At 41.2% G+C, this 20,042-nt stretch overlaps 1 protein-coding gene across 5 annotated transcripts in view; it reads left to right on the top strand.

Moving 5' to 3' along the window:
* The window catches only part of cblb (Cbl proto-oncogene B, E3 ubiquitin protein ligase), a 128,871-nt gene extending 113,594 nt beyond the window's left edge, over window positions 1-15,277 (top strand). For 3 of the 5 annotated variants that reach the window (XM_037120431.1, XM_037120436.1, XM_037120435.1), the window contains 4 exons: window positions 2,311-2,424; window positions 5,020-5,205; window positions 6,653-6,760; window positions 11,671-15,277. In XM_037120431.1, coding sequence (XP_036976326.1) covers window positions 2,311-2,424; window positions 5,020-5,205; window positions 6,653-6,760; window positions 11,671-11,924 — 662 coding nt within the window. In that variant the 3' untranslated portion in view covers window positions 11,925-15,277. The remainder of the gene's footprint in view (window positions 1-2,310; window positions 2,425-5,019; window positions 5,206-6,652; window positions 6,761-11,670) is intronic. The other 2 variants (XM_037120432.1, XM_037120434.1) reach the window with 2 other exon arrangements.
* Window positions 15,278-20,042: the final 4,765 nt, after the last annotated feature.

A 20,042-nucleotide genomic window follows, 5' to 3' on the forward strand; every position in this document is an offset into this window, starting at 1 on the left:
AAGAGGGTGAATCAGAGTCTGACCCAGAACAAATCAACAAAAGTAGGAGAGGGTGTGAACTGTACACCCAAAGAATCAGAAAATCAGAAATCAGAAATCAGAAAAAGCTTTATTGCCAAGTACGATTTTACACATACGAGGAATTTGTTGTGGTGATATTGGTGCATGTATCAAATAACTATTAAGTGAAAATATAACAAATTAACAATATAAACTATTTAAAGAATAGAAAATGTAACAAATTAACAATATAAACTATTTTAAAAAGTAGAAAATATAACTATACAATATAAATATATATATACACAATCTGTTTTTTGGGTAAAAGGATAAAAGTAGCAGACCAGCTGGCAGTGAACAATTACAAGAAATGATGTGCAAATGAAAATGCGCAAATGGATAGGAACTTCAAGCTGAGCGTTAATGTAACGAAGAACAGCAACCACTTGCTCCATCTGTGGAAAGTGTGTCTGCAACGACCACCCTGCTGTGATTTGCACATCCTGCTGCCCTTGAGCATGCGTGCACACACACACACAGGCACACACACACCAGTGTTGTTTTTGGCAGCCATTTTAGATTTGGACTAAAATGCTTTTTTAGGTTTAGTCAAATTTTAGTCATTTCTATATGTGATAGTTTTAGTCCAGTTCCAGTCAACAAAAACAGTTTGTTGTTAAGTCAGTTTTAATTAAAAAAACGAAAGAAGTATAATCTTTTAATAACTTGATTTAGGTCATATACATAAGATCTACAAGCTCACAATGTGTTGCAATGTGTTGGACTTCTAGATCTGCTATTTTCACAACTTATGTGTGACACTCTTGTATGATGAAAAAAACAGTTGAAATATGTTGGAACAAAAGTTGAAAAGTTGAAATATGGAGATAAAAGTTTTCTGTCCAACAGCACTCTCCAATACTTATGGATTATATTTAAAATATATCCATATGTCTGGGGGTAGGCATAAACATGTGTCATGATGTGAAGCTCCAAGTTGGGCAGTGAACAGTGACACCAAATTTGTCTTCAAAATAAGAGCCTTACATTGCACCCCATTGGAGTTTAGAACTGGGTTCTTAGCGGGGAGCTTTTAGTAGTGAAAGTAGCGACCATTCCCAGCTTGCTGCTACAATAGCAAGCGGACAACGAAGACAGCAGAAATGTCGTGCATTTTGAATGTCTGACAGACCATCCATTAACATTTTATGTCCATTCTCGTCTCGTCAATGAAAACTCACAAGTCTCATCATGTTTTAGTCATCAAAGAGCCATGTTTATCTCATCACTGTCTCACTATTGTCATGAAAAAAAGGTGCGCCAACGAAATAATTTTGTCATCGTCATTGTTGACGAAAACAACACTGACACACACTCACTGAAACACACTCTTTTCTCTCTCTTTCTGACACACACACATGCTGTTGTTGTTCTGTTGTTCTTTAAAAAAAAAAAAAAAAAAAAAAAACAATAAATGGGCATTTTTGGCCACTCACATGCAACATTGAAGTTTTGTCTTTTTGTCACTGCTAAAAAGTAATCTTTGCTTTGTTACTGTTACTGACTTGCAATGATAGAAAATATTGGGTTGCATCAATTATGTGGTGAAAAAAAAGACAACTTTCCTCCTGGAAAGTTAGTGGTAACATATAAATATAATATGTATATACATATAATCCAACTGGTATTTAAAGGGTTAAAATTCTGGACTTGATTAAAATTTTGGATTTCATGTTCAGGACATTTTGTAAAAGGAAACAGGAGGTGGCCATTTGAAGAATTTTTGGCCACGAACAAGCTGAGAGGGAGTTTTATGTTGTTGTTAATCAGTTACATATCTCAGTCTGTGTTATTAATAATACAAGAAAAACTGGTAGCACTAAGAAGATAGGCAGTGGTCATTTTTGTGGTAGTTTTCCAACAGGCATGTTGCACAAATAAATTGGCATTTGAGGGGTTAAAAAAATAAAAAGGAATGGATATGTTGTACTTATGACATGAACTGATATTAATTTAAAAAAGGCAGTAAAAAAGCAATAAACATACAAAATATAAAAAATTACAGAGTCAATCTGTTGGTGGCCATTTTTGGCCAAGAACAAGTTGAGAGGGTACTGATTTTGAATAAGGCCAGAGGGTTTAAAGATATTAAACCTCATAAAAATTCTTCACTCAGGTGAAAGTGTAAAACAATCAAGTGACACTATGTATTGCTCTTGGCCAAATTCTTTCTTGTTCATTGACAAGGCCATTGGAGTGGCTGTTTAGATTTCAGGCTGCATTATGTTGAACTTTGTTTGTGTTCCCCAGGTGGAGAGTCGGAGTCAGTCAGAGGCTTGGTCTCAGGGGTGGCACATACCTCACTACGCCGCTTCAACACCAACAAGACACCATCCAATTATGACATTCTTCTGCCCCCTCAAGGTAGCCCACTCAAAACCAGACAAAACTATCACATTCTCACCCCTCTCGCCCAGCCACAGCTTCTTATCTGTCTCATCTTCTCTGGTGTTGTATAACATATGTCTGAGCCTGCCTTTCCTGTGCCCACACCTGTTAAGTCAGGTTGACTATGTCATTTTCACCCTTGTCATCTTAAATTCTTGTGTCAAACTTGTTCTTGACTTAATCCATTGAATCTAAAGTGAGTTGTGAAAAAGTGTTTGCTTATTTTCTTTATTCACTTATTACTTTCAGTTGCTTTCAAGTTCAGTGTGATACATTATAGTCAGATTATCAGCTGATTATAAGATCTATTAATGACCCCTCAAATCACATTAACTTTACTCTCTGTATGTTAAAACTATGCACGTGAGTATAATCAGGAAAATGTGCTTTTTACAAGTACTGTACTGTGCAAGTACAGTACTTCAATACAGTTTTGAGGTATTTGAGTGCATATCTTCCGTATTTCCATTTTCTGCTACTTTATACTACCACTTAACTGTACTTTGTAGGTAAATATTTATTTATATCTTTTTACCCCTCTTACATTTATTTGATAATTTAGTTAATAGTTACCTTGCCGATTGCATTATGCATCACAGCCACTGAAGCACATTTTCAAATTAGTTTATCTGCAATTGATAACCACTGAATAATTATTGATCAGACTGATAATTGGTTGATCCCTAATGTACAGTATGTATGTACACACTGATGAATGTATGTATAATTTACTCTTACTTGTACTTTTGATACTTATAATATCAGATGACAATTAGTCATAAGTATATGTGATTGTCACTTTTTGCAAATTATATTTCAGCACGCTATCTTTTCTTTTATTCAAGTATGTGTTTTGGTTGGTTTTTGGTTAGGTACTCAATGCAGAAAAATGTCCCCTGTGACAGTATTATTCACTGCCTGGCCCCCAAAAAAGTTGCCACCAAAAAGAAAGTCACACACTCTAATATTTATTTTGACCGCCTTTAGCTTTGATTACGGCATGCATTGTTTCAATAAGCTTCTGCAATGTCACAAGATTTATTTCCGTCCAGTGTTGCATTAATTTTTCACCAAGCTCTTGTATTGATGATGGGAGAGTCGGACCACTGCGCAAAGTCTTGTCAAGCACATCCCAAAGATTCTCAATGGGGTTAAGGTCTGGAGTCTGTGGTGGCCAATCCATATGTGAAAATGATGTCTCATGCTCCCTGAACTGCTCTTTCACAATTTGAGCCTGTTGAATCCTGGCATTGTCATCTTGGAATTTGCTGTGCCATCAGGGAAGAAAAAATCCATTGATGGAATAACCTGGTCATTCAGTATATTCAGGTAGTCAGCTGACCTCATTCTCATTCTTTGGCACATAATGTTGCTGAACCTAGACCTGACCAACTGCACCAACCTCAGATCATAGCATTGCTGCCACAGGCTTATACAGTTGGCACTAGGCATGATGGGTGTATCACTTCATCTGCCTGTCTTCTTACCCTGATGTGCCCGTCACTCTTGAACAGGGTAGACCTAAACTTATCAGACCACACACAAACTGAAGCCTTTTTTTCCAATCAGCCTCACTGATTAGTGGTTTTCTTAAGGCTACACAGTTGTTGAGTCCCAATCCCTTGAGTTCCCTTCGCATTGTGCGTGTGCTCTTACTTTCACTAGCTTTTAGTTCTACTGTTGTTTTTCTAATATTTGATTTCATCAGATGTTTAAGTGATCGCCGATCATGATCAAGCTGGATTTTTTCAATTGATTTTTTTCCAACCACATTTTTTCCTCGAAGACAAATTGTTCCCCCTTCCAGTTTTTAATAATGCGTTGGACAGCTCTTAACCCAATTTTAGTAGTTTCTGCAATCTCCTTACATGTTTTCTCTGCTTGATGCATGCCAATGATTTGACCCTTCTCAAACAGATTTCTCCATGACCACGGGATGTGTTTTTTGACGTGGTTGTTTAAGAATGAGAAGCTACTCAGTGCATTGGGGTTAAATAACTTGTTGCCAGCTGCCAGTCCAGGTGGGAACTTATTTTTTGGTCAGGCAGTGTATATGCCAGCATTAGGTTATTATTACTCACTTATTAAGGTAAAAGCAAGGTTTTCAAAGGGATCACTCAGTCCTCATTTGCACTTATTCTATTGGTCCAAAATGCAGCATCTTTTTGTATTAGTAAATACTGGTTAGTTGTCAGTCACATACAGAAATACTCAGCCCCAGTTATAGTGGTCATTCTCTCCGGTCATCTGATCAAGGCCTTTTATTTGTTCTCTGGTCACATTTCAAATCCAGAGGTGACCTTGCTTTTGCAGTGGCTGCACCAAAACTTCGCACTTTTGGCAGTCTTTACACCTCTGGTCCCTGTCCTCCTCCTACTTTCAGGTCCCCTGTCAAAAAAATCCTCTTTTGGTTTTTCTCTAAAAAGCAGCATGCCAGCCGCTCTTCAGCATGTAATCTTATTGCAGGGACTCTATAGTAGCATCAACCACCTCCTCATTAAATAAGTATAAGCTGTGACTCGGAGCAGAACAGGGAGGTCAGTCTTGTCTGTGGCTTCTGTTGTGTTTTAGCATTAGAAGACACCTTCATCAGCCGCCCTCCGTCCCAACCTCCACCTCCACCAGCGCGACACAGCTTAACTGACTTCTCCTCCTCTTCACTGTTGTTGTCCTGTAACTCCGCCATGTCCTCCTCCTCAGTCATCACACGACCACACAGGCCCTCCTCTGGACAGGAACACTTGCTGTTAACCCCTGGTTAGCTGCCAAACTTGCAAGATTTTATTCAAATCAAAATCATACCACATCGAAATACATAAAAAGTGAAACATATAGATGTGGTTCATTTATCTACAGTGCTCAGTGTAAATGAGTACACCCCTTCAAAAAGTAATATTTTAAACAATATCTCAATGCACACAAAAACAATTTCCAAAATGTTGACAAGACCAGTTTTTATATAACATCTGTTTAACTTATAATATGAAAGTAAGGTTAATAATATAACTTAGAGAACAAAATTTTCAGTTTTACTCATATTAGGGTGATGCAAAAATGAGTACATCCTGCTGAAAGTCTGTGGAGCAAGGCTAAATTTTAGACTACAAATGTCTAATTTAACAATAATCAATCACAGCTGAGTCTCATTATTCATAACAGAGGTGTCCAACAGACAGTTGACTATAAAAGGGTGTAGAAAACCCCTGTGATGAGAAGGGTCGAAGAAAATTGGCATGCAAGGTCACTGCAGTTATCCAAGAGAGTAGAGAGCCAAACTGGGGTGACTATTTCCTGTGACACAATACGGTGTGCACTGCAGAGGAATGGTATGCATGGGTGCTGTCCCCGACGGAAGCCTCTCCTAAAGCCCAGGCACAAAAAAGCCCACCTAAAGTTTGCCAGGGCCCATGCTGATGAAGATGAAGACTAGTGATGAGACCAAGATAAAGGTTTTTGGAACTGATGGCTTCAAAACTGTATGGCGTCACAACGGTGAGGAATACAAAGAAAAATACACGGTGCCTATGGTGAAACATGGTGGTGGCAGTGTCCTTATGTGGGGTTGCATGAGTGCTGCTGGTGTCAGGGAGCTGCGTTTCATTGATGGCATCATGAATTCACAGATGTATTGCTCTATACTCAAAGAAAAGGGGTGAAAGTGATTCAGTGGCCAAGTATGTCTCCTGATCTGAACCCAATTGAACACCTATGGGGTATTCTGAAGAGACAAGTTGAGCATCACTCTCCATCCAGCACCCTGTCTCTAAAAGAGATAATTCTTGAAGAATGGAAAAAAGATTGATGTCGCAAAATGTTTCCAACTTGTTCATTCTATACCTAGAAGACTTGGTGCTGTCATTAAAAATCATGGAGGCCATACAAAGTACTAGAGTTAGTAGTTCTTGTTGTGGGGTGTACTCATTTTTGCATCACCCTTAATTGAGTAAAACTGAAAAATGTGTAATCTAAGTTATTGACCTTACTTTCATGTTATAAGTTTAACAGATGTTATATTAAACTTATATATATTCAGCATTTTGGAAATTGTTTTTGTGTTCATTGAGATATTGTTTAAAATGGGGTGTACTCATTTACACCGAGCACTGTACATTGATGTGTGTTTTTTAAGCTCAGAAGTATCACACTGCACCTCAATTACAGTATTACTATGTTGACTGAATATCGTTGTTTGATTGCGGTCTAGACCCAGTGCTGAACAGTGCTGCTCCTCTGCCCCCAGTCAGACGACACACAGAAAATGTTAAAGGCTTCAGAGGCTACTTGGAGTGTGACCATTTACCCACCAGTCAAGGTAGAGCTACATCTCCATCTCAGCAAATGACTACATGAGGAAATGCACACACGTGGCTTCTACAACAAAAGGATACACAGGTCTTGAACATTATATAGTTTTCTTTAAAATATTAGCATGTAGGGCAACTTTAAAATCAGAGGTATTTCACAGATTTTACATCCATTTGTGCAACTCAGACTGAAATAATATCATTAAAATGGCTGCTTGCTATAAAAAACAGTTCTTAGGATAGAAGATCAGATTGAAAATTGGTTGACATCCATAAACTTCACAGGCAATATTATTGTTTATTCTTGTTAAGTGTGAAGTTCAAACATATTTGCTTAATATCCCTGGTGTAGTTTATTGATACTAATTCAGATATTGATGTGGGTTAGAGTATAATTAGTTGCATGCTATGTGTGTATGTGTTTACATTTCCATAGCCACACCTAAGTTTGAGACAGTGTAGAAAGTATAAATTGAGACGTGTAGTGCTACAAAGAGTTAAGGCCTACAAATCATATTCTCCACATAAGGGAGTGTGCTTGATTGCTATAATCAGTATAATTGGGGTTCTAACCCCGAAGTGGTAGAACCCTTCTAAAATTGTGCCGGTTTATTATTTTTTGTTGTCTGCCCTTTGAGCTCAAACACCTGTGAGCTTGAATGGGCCAGAAACTTGGCCCGATGATTGGAAATGATGTGCATCAACTTTTATTAAAATATGAGCCCAGTCAGCCACTTGGTGGCACTGTAATTAATCAGAGTCAGAATCAGAAATGTCCCACAGACGGGGAAATTTGTTTGTCAAAGCAGCGACATAATATTACAGAAACAGAAACATATTACAATAACAGGAACAATAGCAAAAATAAGCAACAAAATTCAAAAGGGAAGAAAATATACATATATACATATTTACATGATGTACTGCAAAATTAACAGCAGTTTTTGTTTTGTTTGTTGTTTTTTTTTAAACATAGATTTTAAATACAGATAATAAATATGGAATAAATATGGGTGTTAGGGAAATTGAGCAGATAGTGCAAAAACAGAAGTGACCTTGTGCAGACATACTGCACAGTGCAGGGCACAGGGTGAGGTCTATAGGCTATTGGGAGCAGTGCTGGTTGTAAAGTCTGACAGCAGCAGGAAGGGAGGACCTGCAATACCTCTCCTTCACACACTTAGGGTGTATCAGTCTGTTGCTGAAGGAGCTGTCCAGTGCTGTGAGACAGCTTGTCCATCATCCTGCTCTCTCCCACCACCTGCATTGACTCCAGCTCCATGTGCTCTATAAAAAAGCCTCTTGGACTATGAAGCTCCATCTACCCAGATGTTTTGCTAATTTGCATAATGTGAAAAACAGTAAAATGAATAGATCTTTTGAAAGATTGACTCCATCAACACCAAATTTGGTATACAGCTTTGGGAGATGAAAAGACATGTTTCAACTATAAATGAGCCAGACTGGTCAAAAAACATGGCTGCCACGGACCAATGTATTTTCGCAATGGGGGGGCATAGAAATGATTGGCCATAACTCCCACACCCTTTGCCCTATCATCACAAAACGTTGTGGGTAGGTTCACAAAAGGACTGCGAATCTGCTACACATGCATATCTCAAAGACCATTGCACAGAATTTCACCAAATTTGGTATGCATGATCTAGGGGAAAGTATTATCTAATATCTTGAGTGCCGTGTTAATAGGTCTACTGCAGGGGATGAGGGTCAGGGTGGCTGGTTTGGGGTGAAAGAGGTTAGAACCTGCAGATTGCTGCTTGCGGCTATATTTTTTTTATTATTATTATTTTCAGCTGAAATGAAATGTAAAAATGGCCATTCCTACTTAAATCAGGGCTCATATCCCAATTTCAATATCTGTCGAAGTAATTCAACATGTTTTTGGTAACACTTATTATTTACCTATAGCACGGTATAAACAAAGTTAAAAGAAATCATGACTGGTCGTGATAATTTACGACAACCATGGCTCATTACACTTCTATAATGCATTATAAACATGTAAAATGGATTAATCTGATTTTACAACAAAGTTATGTAAAGTAATCCAATCCATCTGTACCTCTTAAATTAATAACATTTGAGTTTGGTTTTTTTCTTGCATTGAGTTAATAATATTTTTTGCACTTCATTTAAAGCAAGCAGTTAATACTTCTAGAGATGAAGAGATAAATATGAACAATGTGCGACGGCATACAAGGAACAGTAATGTACATGATAGCTGCAGTCAGTAATGTAATGCAAAGCACAGTGGTATACAGTATGCAATTTCATAAAAAGCAGGTCTTCATAGTCTAACAAAGGTAAGAAAGTTGTGGTTAACAAGTATTTTCTGCCTTGCAATGAAAAACATGATTTATTTCTAAAAAAGCAACCCAGTTTCAATTTTAGCTTAGAAACAAGTTTATCGATGTGCAGTTTAAAGGACAGGTTCTCATCAATTAGAATGCCTAAGTATTTATAAGATGTGACCATTTCAGTTTCAACCCCATAAACAGTTAAACTAGGAAGGTAAGATGGAAGCCTCTTGCCATTTGAAAATAGCGTGGTCTTTGATTTATCTGCATTCAGCACTAACGTATTTATAGTAACCTGAAAGTGATTATAATTCACCATGATCCTTGCAATAATAGTGAGTGACCTGCGATTAAGAACTATTGATACTTTACCTTTATATGTCGTGTTGTGTTTATTGTTATAAAACATTCAGAATTTTCATGATTTCTGAGGTGCTGTAGAGCTCAGTTGGTAGAGCAAGTGTCTCGCGTACAGCAACTTTGTCCTTGCTGCAGTAGACCTGGGTTCGACTCCTGGCATGGGGCCCTTTGTTGCGTGTCACTCCCCCTCTCTCTCATCATGTTTCTTGTCAGCTATTCTGTAGCAAAGCCAAAACAATACTTTAAAAAGAAATCAAAAGTGATTTTTTATTACCAAAACACCTTAAAAGTATACATTGTTTACATTGGTATCACCCTAACCCTCATGATTATGCAGTGCTATAGGCTAATTGTAATGCAATAGGAATGTCCATAATGCATTAAAATGAATTGCAGACATGGGATTCACAAAAAGTGTTTTGTTGTTCAGTCCTATAAATGAAGGTAGGGACAAAATTAATCATCTTCTCAGTAATTTGGATCTGCTTGAAAAGTTTAACCTTTCAACATGTATTGCATTGCAACACACATCAAGTCTTTCAATAATCCTACTGACAAACAAACAAACCAAAATCATAACCCCTTTGGGAGAGGTAAATATAGTTCTGGTATACATATGCCTGCATATTCTATGCGTTTCAGACCATGGTCTTTTCACATATAGGACAGGACATATAACCAGTAAAGATCATAACCTTGTTCTCTAGGAATTAAATTCTGGATCAAGTCTTTGAAATTATGCAGGGGTCCCTTTCTTAATCAAAGAAAAAAATGTTAGGGAAGGTACTCTAACAGAAAATGATACCCTTTATAGAGATTCATGAATGCTCCAATGGGCATAGGAGTGTCTCTTAAACACAAATAATTTACATAGGAAGTCCTGGGCAGATGAAGCTTTGAATTCCACATGAGCTTAAAGGGAGAGTTTGTGTTTTTTGAATTGGGGTCATATAAAGTACATATCTATAATCGATCTGTTCTCTACCGTAATCAGGATCAGCGCAGCCTCAGTTTGGAGAAGTAGAGAGCCGCTCCAGCACAGACGCTCAGCTTTGTACTGCAGTGAACGGGGTCCAGAGAATAAGCAAAATAAACTACCTAAATCAAGGCTCACCTTAAAAAATCTATAACAGTTCAAGTGTACCTTGTATGGGGAAAATTCACACCACTTTACATTGCCGTCAGACCTGCCTTTCTTTTGGCATTACATTTTCTTCATTATTTCTATGAATGACTCACATCACTGTGGTGTCATCCATGAACTTGATGATCTGGTTCCCCTCGTGCACAGATGCACAGTCGTGTGTTAGCAGTGTAAACAACAATGGACTGAGTACACAGCCTTGAGGAGATCCAGTGCTCAGTGTGATGGAGTTGGAGGTGTTATTTCCGACACAGGCAGACTGAGGTCTCCCCGTCAGAAAGTCCTAGATCCAGAGACATGTGGCGGTGTTCAGGCCGAGTAGGAGGAGTTTCTTCATTAGTTTCTGGGGGATGACGGTATTGATTACTAGGCTGAAATCAATTCTGGCATAGGTGTCTTTCTGGTCCAGATGAGTGATGACTGAGTGCAAAGTGGTGGATATTGCATCATCTGTGGCTGTGATGTGTGGTTTGACAAGCTGCTCAAAACACTTCATCACAATTGGTGATTAGTGTGACGGGGCAGTAGTCGTCAGCTGATTTCTTCACTACTGGTATTATAGTGGATGTTTTGAAGCATCTGGGGAAAATGGGAGATGTTGAAGATGTCAGTCAGGACATCTGCTAGCTCACCAGCGCAGGTTCTGAGCACACGTCCTTATCTGGGCCTTTCACTTTCCATGGACTGACCCCAGTTAGGGTCCTGCGTGTGTCTGCGGCGATGGTGAGGACTGGCCCGATAGGTGGAGAGGGACCAACCCTTCCTCTGGTTGTTGGGTTTGGTGCTTCAGAGCGTGAAAAGAAGTTGCTGAGCCTGTCCAGAAAAGAAGCACAATCGTCAGTGACCCCCTGTCTGGACTTGTAATCCGTATTCTGTGTGCAATGAATACCTCAGTATTTGCTCTCTAACTACAAAAGGCAGTGATTATCTAATGATAAGAGTCTGAATTTGAATGTATTTAAAAAATGTTAAAGCTTTGTTTTTTTTTTTTTGTTTGTTTTTTTTTTTAAACTTGTAGATGACTACTAGTAACATTCTTAAGTACAGTTTTCCACTGAAATGATTTCTCTCTTCCCGCCCCCCCTCTCTGTCTAAGCGTCCACGGACTGTTTGCAGGCACCTGCTAGGCCACCCAAGCCACTTCCCAGGAAGATCCCTCCGGACAGTCAGCCAGGCGAACCCAACAGCCTGGAGCCAGAGAACGTGGACGCCAAGATTGCAAAGTTGATGGGGGAGGGTTACTCTTTTGAAGATGTGAAGCGGGCGCTAATGATTGCCCAGTACAAAGTGGATGTGGCCCGAAATATTCTGCGAGAGTTTGCCTTAGTGCCCCCAAGGCTTAACCTCTAGTCCCAGAAACAGTGAAAAAGGAGAACAACAATGAAGCTGTGCCTCTAAATAAACAGACTAAAAAGGGCTTCTTCACTGTGCTTAGACTCAGACTGTTGGAACCACAGAAATATTTAAAATAAGTAAAATTAGAATTTTTTTTGCAGAACAGAGATGACAATGCACAATAGGGGGGCTGAAATCATAACACAGAAAATAAAGATAAATTAAGAGAAAACAGTCTGTGAATGATTTGAACATGTAAACACAAAGAAGCAGGTTCGTTGTTAACAGTGAGCTTTGCTGGTGCTGGCCTCTGGTTTCAAATGCTCCTGTTTGTCTCTGGGCTTGGACAGTACGTCTGTTTTTAAAGCCCTGATCATGCTACTGCTGCTACTGTAACACTCACATCCTGCCACTCTCCAGACTACACTGGAGGGACTTTCAGAAGCCATATATGTATGTTTGTGTAGCCAGACGTCAGTGGTGATTTATATTTATAGCCAGTGAGGGGAGCCAGACTCCACAGTTTCTCTTCTAACTCTTTTTCTCACATTCTCTCTTCATGTCTCCTGTTTCACCCACCTTCTCTTCTCACATATCTCCAGGACTGCCCATTAGAGAATACGCCACTGTTTTCCCAGAGTCTCAGTGACTTGCCAGTCTTAACAAGGTCTGGGGAGTTGGCAGCAGTTACATGTAACCAGAGGATGCCTTACTGATTCATGTTTTTTCCTCAGACCTGGAGAAAATGACAGCTCCAGTGGAGCACTCTGGTTAGGCTTGCTTTCTTATTTAGACTAAAAAAGGTGAAGCAAGAAGAGCATTGGAGGGTTTGTTTTATCTCTGCCCCAAGACCAGAGGATTAATCAGTGGGGACCTTTTTTAATTAGTGTCTTCATCTGTGGACAGCAAGCCTACGAATGTTTTTGTTCTGCATGAGTGAGCTATACCTTTGTACTCTGCTCCTGTCAACCACAATTTTCTCTTAATTAATTAAGTGGTGAAAAATGTTTAAATTTTGTGTGTTTATTTTTTTTTATGTTTCATGTTGAAAGCTAGGGTCCATCGTGCCTCTATTTAAGCTTAAGCATTTAAATGACACAATGTATGTCTGTGAACCAGGCATCATCTGTCAGAGCTCAGAGACAACATGCTCTGCAGAGTCACACTGCAACATTCATGTCGAAAGTGCTTATTCTCCACATATTTGGAGTGAGAGTCACTTGATAGCTCTGCAGCAATTATACATTTTGATTGATGTGGAGTTATGTGTGAACACAGTAGAAATACTGTGCAGCATTCAGACTATAAAACGAGTCATATGCACCTGAACTGTTGAAAAGTGTTAAAAGTTAGACCCCCTTACCTCAGAATCTAGAATTAGTTTAATTGCCCCCTAATGACTGCATGATGTCAACCTATGCACACAATGGATTTTTCAAACGTATCATACTATTGTTGATATTACCATTTTTTCTTTTGACAATAGTGTAAAAGAAGTATCAAACAAGGAAAACCAACCTTTTTACTTTTGTATCATTATTAAAAGCTAAATCCAGTCATTTAAATGTTCTGGCCATTGCCATTGCTTATGGTGACATGAGGTATATGATATTGCCATGTTGGTGTGGTTCTAAGAACAGTGTTGTTCCAACACCATCAATGGCAACTTACCAACTGTGTTGTTTTATGTCCTGGATTATCATAATTAATGTTGGACCATCATTTCTACATATGAAAAAGCAACAAAGTCTACATCTGGAGAATAGGACTATCAATTAGGAGATAATATATTTGGAATATATTTGGTTATGCTCTCAAAGTTAATCGGGGACAAAATAATAAAACAGGCTCAGAAATATGTATTTTTCCATAACTTAATAAATAAACTGTTCTCAGAAGAGCTAGAAAGGTGGCAGGGTCCGCCAAATATAAACAACGTAACACAGTATGAAATTGTGTTGTCCTTTAAGGTCAGTTTGTTTATTTAGTTTATTCAGTCACTATTCTAAATTATAGTTTGTTATTTAGCATGTTTAGGCAGAAAAATATCAGCCAATGAAGATCTTTTTATTCTGATTATATCCCTTAAGCTACATAGTGCAACTTTTAGTTTCATTAATATTTGCTGTTTCTTTTCAGATGGAACAGTCACAGAAATTAAAAGGTTTAGGTGGAACATCCTGACAATACAGGTGTAACAATACTGATCACTGTGGTGTTTATGAAGCAATAACGCAGGCATCTTAAAGGTTTGATGATTGATGAATATCTCACAATCAGATGATCTTATGAGGTTATTTTAACCCTGATTTGACATTTATAGACTCATGAGCAAACACAGGTTGCCATAGTAAATAGCCTAGTGAGTAAATAGCCTGGTAAACAAACAGTTGTTTTGTGCATGTAAACAAGGTATGGCTCTCTGTGCTGCATGGTCAACAATTGGAAAAAGGTAATTCTGTGTGATGGAGACAAAACACCTATCCAAGAAAGTGCCCTTAACATTTAAAATCTGGGAGGAACATGTATCATTGTAAGTATCATCTTCGTCATCTGGTCAGTGTAACAGAGAACAAACCAAGATGACCCCCCCACCTCACCCACATTTTTTCATCAAGATGATGTATCCATCCATTCCTTTGTTGAGCAACACTGTAGAGGGGATCACCACTGTTTTTTAAATATACATATTGGAGCCTAAAACCAGTCATAGAGATTATGATAATGAGTGATGCTGTTTGCCAGAAATCTAAGAACCAAGTCGCTAATCCCTGTTATCATCCACAGTGTAGACAATTTCACAAAACATTATCATCCCATGCAACACAGCCATAAAAGTATGTATGCTAAATAGAAACACTCTTTTAAATTTAGTATTAAGCACTTCAGCTAAGTCTTCAGCTAAGCAGCTTTACAGGTCTCCAGTGGGAGACATTCGGAACTCGGTGTTGAAATTTCAATCATATTTCAACAGTCAAATGTTGTTTTATACTGTGCCTGTGCTTTTTGTATTGAGCCTGAAAAAGACTTACAGATTAGAGCGTAGTTAATGTTGCATATTCGACAATTTCAGTGGCATTCCCCTTCAATTTGATGCATAATTTTTGTGCTGGTCTGATTCTTTCATTTTCTCTTCTTGAATGTCTCTGAGCTCAAAAGAATCCCTTGTGATAGGGGTAGGTGGCCTTAGGTTACAAAGGGTAATTTCTGTTTTTTAGTTCCATTTTTCATATGAATGTGCTCTGGTTACAAAATTAAACATTTATTATATGTAAAGCATAGAGTAATGTGCAATTAATTTATACATTATTAATGCTTTTTTTATTTTCATGGATAAGTGAATAAAAATCCAAGATTCTTTTGTTTTACTTGTTTTACTTTTGTTTTACTTTATGTGCTTTTGTGCTGTGTCATGATACTAAGGGACAGTTGTTTCATGACAGTTTCAGTATTTTAAAAACATAACTTTTGGGCAATGGCCTCTAGTGAGTCAAAAGAGAGTGATCTGCCAAAGAAATGCAATAGGTACTGAATTTAACTAAACGTTGTTAAAGTGGGAGTGGGGCACCCATTAGCTCAGTTGGTAGAGCGGGCGTCCCATGTACAGAGGCTTTGTCCTTGATGAGTACATCAAAGTATAGTAATTTCCTGGGTGGCACTGTAACTTTAGCTGTTGGTATTTAGATGTCTTCAGGTCAGAACTCTTCTAAAATGGTTTGGGCCAAAAATGTATTAACAGTAACTTCCTTTTTATTCAGTACATTGAAATTCACCACCATGGCCATGAAATGATAAGAAAACTCTTTCTTAAAGCTACTGTAAGTATTACTGTAGTTTTAGCAAACTTCCTGTCCATTTTACAGTTAGAAAGCTATACGTCAAGAGTATCCTGCTCTCTGCGCATTCACAAGGACAATAGTGATGGGAACGGCAGTTCTTTTTACTGAACTGAATCCCTAGAATCCGTTCAGTAAAATGATTCATTCAAAAGATTCGTTCACCGAATCGTTCAGTGCTCTCCAACTCCCTGAACTGATAAGCAACCAAACGATCCGTCATTCATACTGAGGGACGGTGCGCAATCATTCGCGGGAGACGCAGTGCTGCTCTGAGTGGTATACATGCACTAAAATTATTACACGGTGAAAGTGTCGTCTGTGCACAGTAAAATCACTTAACATGATGCTACACGGATGTTAGCAACACAGCGCTAATTTTAGCAGCACGGTTACTGAATGTGAATCATCTCCTTAGCCCTGGGTGAGAGACACAGCGCCGTTTTCAGCACAGAGCCTGAACAAGAATCATGTCCTCAGCGTCAGTTCTCTGCCTGCAGTAGGTTCATGAATCATGAACGAATCACAGCGCAAATGAGAATCACATCCTGACAGTTCTCTGAGTGAGTCGCAGCAGTTCCACTCCTGGCCGGCATGCTCGCAGCTCAGCTCAACCGAACTGAGAAAGGAACAAATCAGTCCATGAAGTGATCCCGTTCACTTTGTCCACTGAAAAGATCCTTTCCTTCGAACGACACGTTCGCGACCGACACAACACTAAAGGACAACCAACCTCTGTCCTGACTAGATAAAGTGGGATACAAGAAACATTTTTTTCTCTTTTATTGCATAGGAGGGGTAGGTAGATATCATCAATAAAGGTACCAAAGAACATCGCCACATATACAAAATTTGGTATAAATTTTGTGCATGTGGCGATGTTCTTCTGATTTAATTTTAACTTGGCAGGTTCGTTGCTGAGGATCAAAGGAAGTGCAGTGTCATATTTGGTGCAATTTGGACATGAGACATACTCAATATTTATACATTTTGAATAAAGAGCAAACACTTGAGAGAAATTACATAGTTCTCCATTCAGTGATCAGTGTGCTGTAAAGAACAGGATCAGGGTGTGAGAGGAGGAGGGAAGAATGCCTTTTGGTTCAGGTGTCAGAAAGCCACATGTCGGGAAATTCTCTCTACATGAGGGGTCACAGGAATGTAGGTAAGATGACATTTACTGTCTCCTTGTGAGGTACAAGGAGAATTTCCACTACACACTGCTCTGTGCAACAGCAGGGATGTGGCTGTAGCACTCTGGCTTCATAGCTCTGCAGACTGAAGCTGGGCTCACATGTGATCCCTCTCAAGGGATTTAATGGGAAAGCAGACACAAACAATTTGGAGATTAGTGTGGTGCAAAAAATGCAAAGGGATAAAAGAAAAACAGCAGGTTAAATCAGTCTAGATCAGTGGTCCTCAATAGGTGGCCCCCAGGTTACATCTGGCCCGCCGGCACCTATTTGTGGCCCCTGAACTATTATTCTTTCACCATGTGTTTTGGTTGGGTCAGCACATGTATACCAGGATTTGTCTCCATGCAAACGATACACAGACCGAGTCAGCCGAGTCTCTCGCTGCTGCCGCACAATTTTTTACTTTCACTTACGTTTTCGTAGAAGTTCGCATAGTGACATTTTGCCGGCTGTAGGAGCCTAGATTGCACAAAGATGGCGTGTTCCAAGTTCACAGCTAAAAGAAAAGTTTACAGTGAAAATCGGCTGTTTGAAAGAATGGGCGAGGAATTGGCATTCATTCTCCCTCCAACCAGCACAATTTTTGACATGAGACAAAGCCACGGCTGTAGCTCAGTGGGTAGAGCTGGTGGACTGGTGATCAGAAGGTCACCAGTTCGAATCCCATTAGAATGAGGAAAATGTGGGTGCACTAGATGATCTTTAGGAAAGACTGGATCAGATCATCTGTATTTCTTCCTGACAGGTGAAATAGCCAACCATATACTCATAGATCGTGCTATGGAAGAAAAATCTCTGGTACTTCCTGTGAGGAGAATAAATTGGTATGTGAAAATTTGCCTCCTTCAGGTCGACTTAAGTGAACCAGTCACCTGGGCACACAAAAGGGCTAGGGCAGTGTGTGTCAGCATTCTGGACCTGTAAGACCTGAGGTATCTGTTCAGGGCCTGTAAATCAAAGGCCAGTCTGAGTCCAATCTCCCCCTCTTTTGGCATGAGAATTACCTTGAGTAGCAGCCAAATTGGTATCTGTATTGCCCCTTTGTTAACAGGCCACTGGACAGTTTGGTCGCAGCGAGGGGTGGGAACAACCTGAGTTTTTCTTGAAAGGCAAAGCTGCAGGGCTTCTCCCTCTTTCTTGTTCTCCTCACACAGCTTTTACATGGTTGCAACAGTAGGACCGAACAGCCTGTTAAGCTCCAGGCCCTCATCCAGGGTGTCGTGCCTCTGCTTTTCAGATAGATTTGAAAAGATGATCTATCATGTCCGTTCCTGCATTATCATGATGGATAGGACCCACGCTGCTGACTGGACAGCGCACTTGGTGATGTGGAGGGAGTGGTCAGTGATGGCACCCCTGCTGGAAAAAACAGCTTAGACCAGCACCAAAACACAACATGTGCCAGCATATATTGTGTTTTGGTGCTGGTTTTGGTACTGGTCTATGCTGGTTTTTCCAGCAGGGAGATATTTCTTCCCACAACTCAGTCACTGGCAATGCAGTCATCTGCACCTTCAGACTGATACACCAGGAGTAGAGAGGAGGCCTCCAGCATTTTTAGGTTTACATAGATGTTTTTTGGAAATCCTAACAGCTTTGTGATTCCAAATAAATGGTATAATAATTTAATCCAATTGTTTAATGTAAGACTGGGGAATAAAACATGGGATAGACTGAAAGAGATGTAGGAAACGTGGCAATACAATCATCTTAATTGCATCACTTCGGCGATGAAGGCGTAGGCGCTGCCTCGGACTCGCTGGAGGCCGGCGACGAAGGCGTAGTCGCGGCCTGGAACTCGCTGGAGGCCGGTGACGAAGGCGTAGGCTGAGACCCACTGGAGGCCAGTGGCGAAGGTGTGGGTGCTGCCTGGAACTCGCTGGAGGCTGGCGACGAAGGCGAAGGCGCAGGTGCTGGAGGCTGGCGACTGGGGCCCATAGGCGTAGGCGCGGGCTGGAACCCGCTGGAGGCCGGCGGCGAAAGCGTGGGCTGAAACCCACTGGAGGCCAGCGGTGAAGGCATGGGCTGGGGCCCACAGGCAGCCGGTGGCGAAGGCGTGGGCTGGGACCCACAGGCGACCAGACCACTGGCTGGGAAACCCTCCAGGGTCTTGGCCGGACCATCGACGGAGTTTTGCCGGGAGCTGGTGGCCTGGGAGCCGATGAAGGGTCTCTGGCAATAAACAACCTCGGCTGGGCCCCCAACCGAGGAGCAGGCACTGGACCTGGCATGGGACTCGGCAGGGCCTCCAACCGAGGTGCAGGAACAGGCACTGGACTTGGCATGGGACTCGGCCGGGCCTCCGACCGAGGTACAGGCACAGGACTTGGCGTGGGACTTGGCCGGGCCGCCGACCGAGGAGCAGGAACTGGCCTCGGCCGGTCTTCCGACCGAGGTGCGAAGGACCGGCCAAGGCCTGTTTCTGCACCTCAGTCGGAGGACCGGCCGAGGCCTGTTTCTGCACCTGTTTCTCCGACCGAGGTGCAGGAACTAGACCTGCCGTGAGCCTTGGCCGAACCTCCGACTGAGGAGAAGAAACAGGCCTCGGCCAGAACACTGACCGAGGTGCAGGAACTGGACTCATCTGGACCGCCGACTGAAGACCACTGGCAGGTGTCGACTGGACCGCCGACTGGGGGCCACTGGCAGGTGTCGACCGGAACGCCGACTTGGGGCCACTGGCAGGTGTCGACCAGAATGCCGACTGGGGGCCACTGGCAGGTGTCAACGGGATTGAGACTGAGGCCTGGGCTGGGAGCTCGGCTGTGGCTGCGGCCTGGGCTGGGAGCTCGGCTGTGGCTGCGGCCTGGGCTGGGAGCTCGGCTGTGGCTGCGGCCTGGGCTGGGAGCTCGGCTGTGGCTGCGGCCTGGGCTGGGAGCTCGGCTGTGGCTGCGGCCTGGGCTGGGAGCTCGGCTGAGGCTGCGGCCTGGGCTGGGAGCTCGGCTGAGGCTGAGGCCTGGGCTGGGAGCTCGGCTGTGGCTGGAGCTGAGGCATGGGTTGAGCCTGACTTCAGGGGGCCAGGACGTGGACGGGCTCGTTGCTTTTTCGGTGGTGGCACTTTGTAGGCAAGCCGGGTTCCCCAGAAAGGAGACACTTCGGCT

The sequence above is a fragment of the Acanthopagrus latus genome, chromosome 13 (assembly GCF_904848185.1).
Source record: "Acanthopagrus latus isolate v.2019 chromosome 13, fAcaLat1.1, whole genome shotgun sequence".
NCBI classification, from domain to species: Eukaryota; Metazoa; Chordata; class Actinopteri; order Spariformes; family Sparidae; genus Acanthopagrus; species Acanthopagrus latus.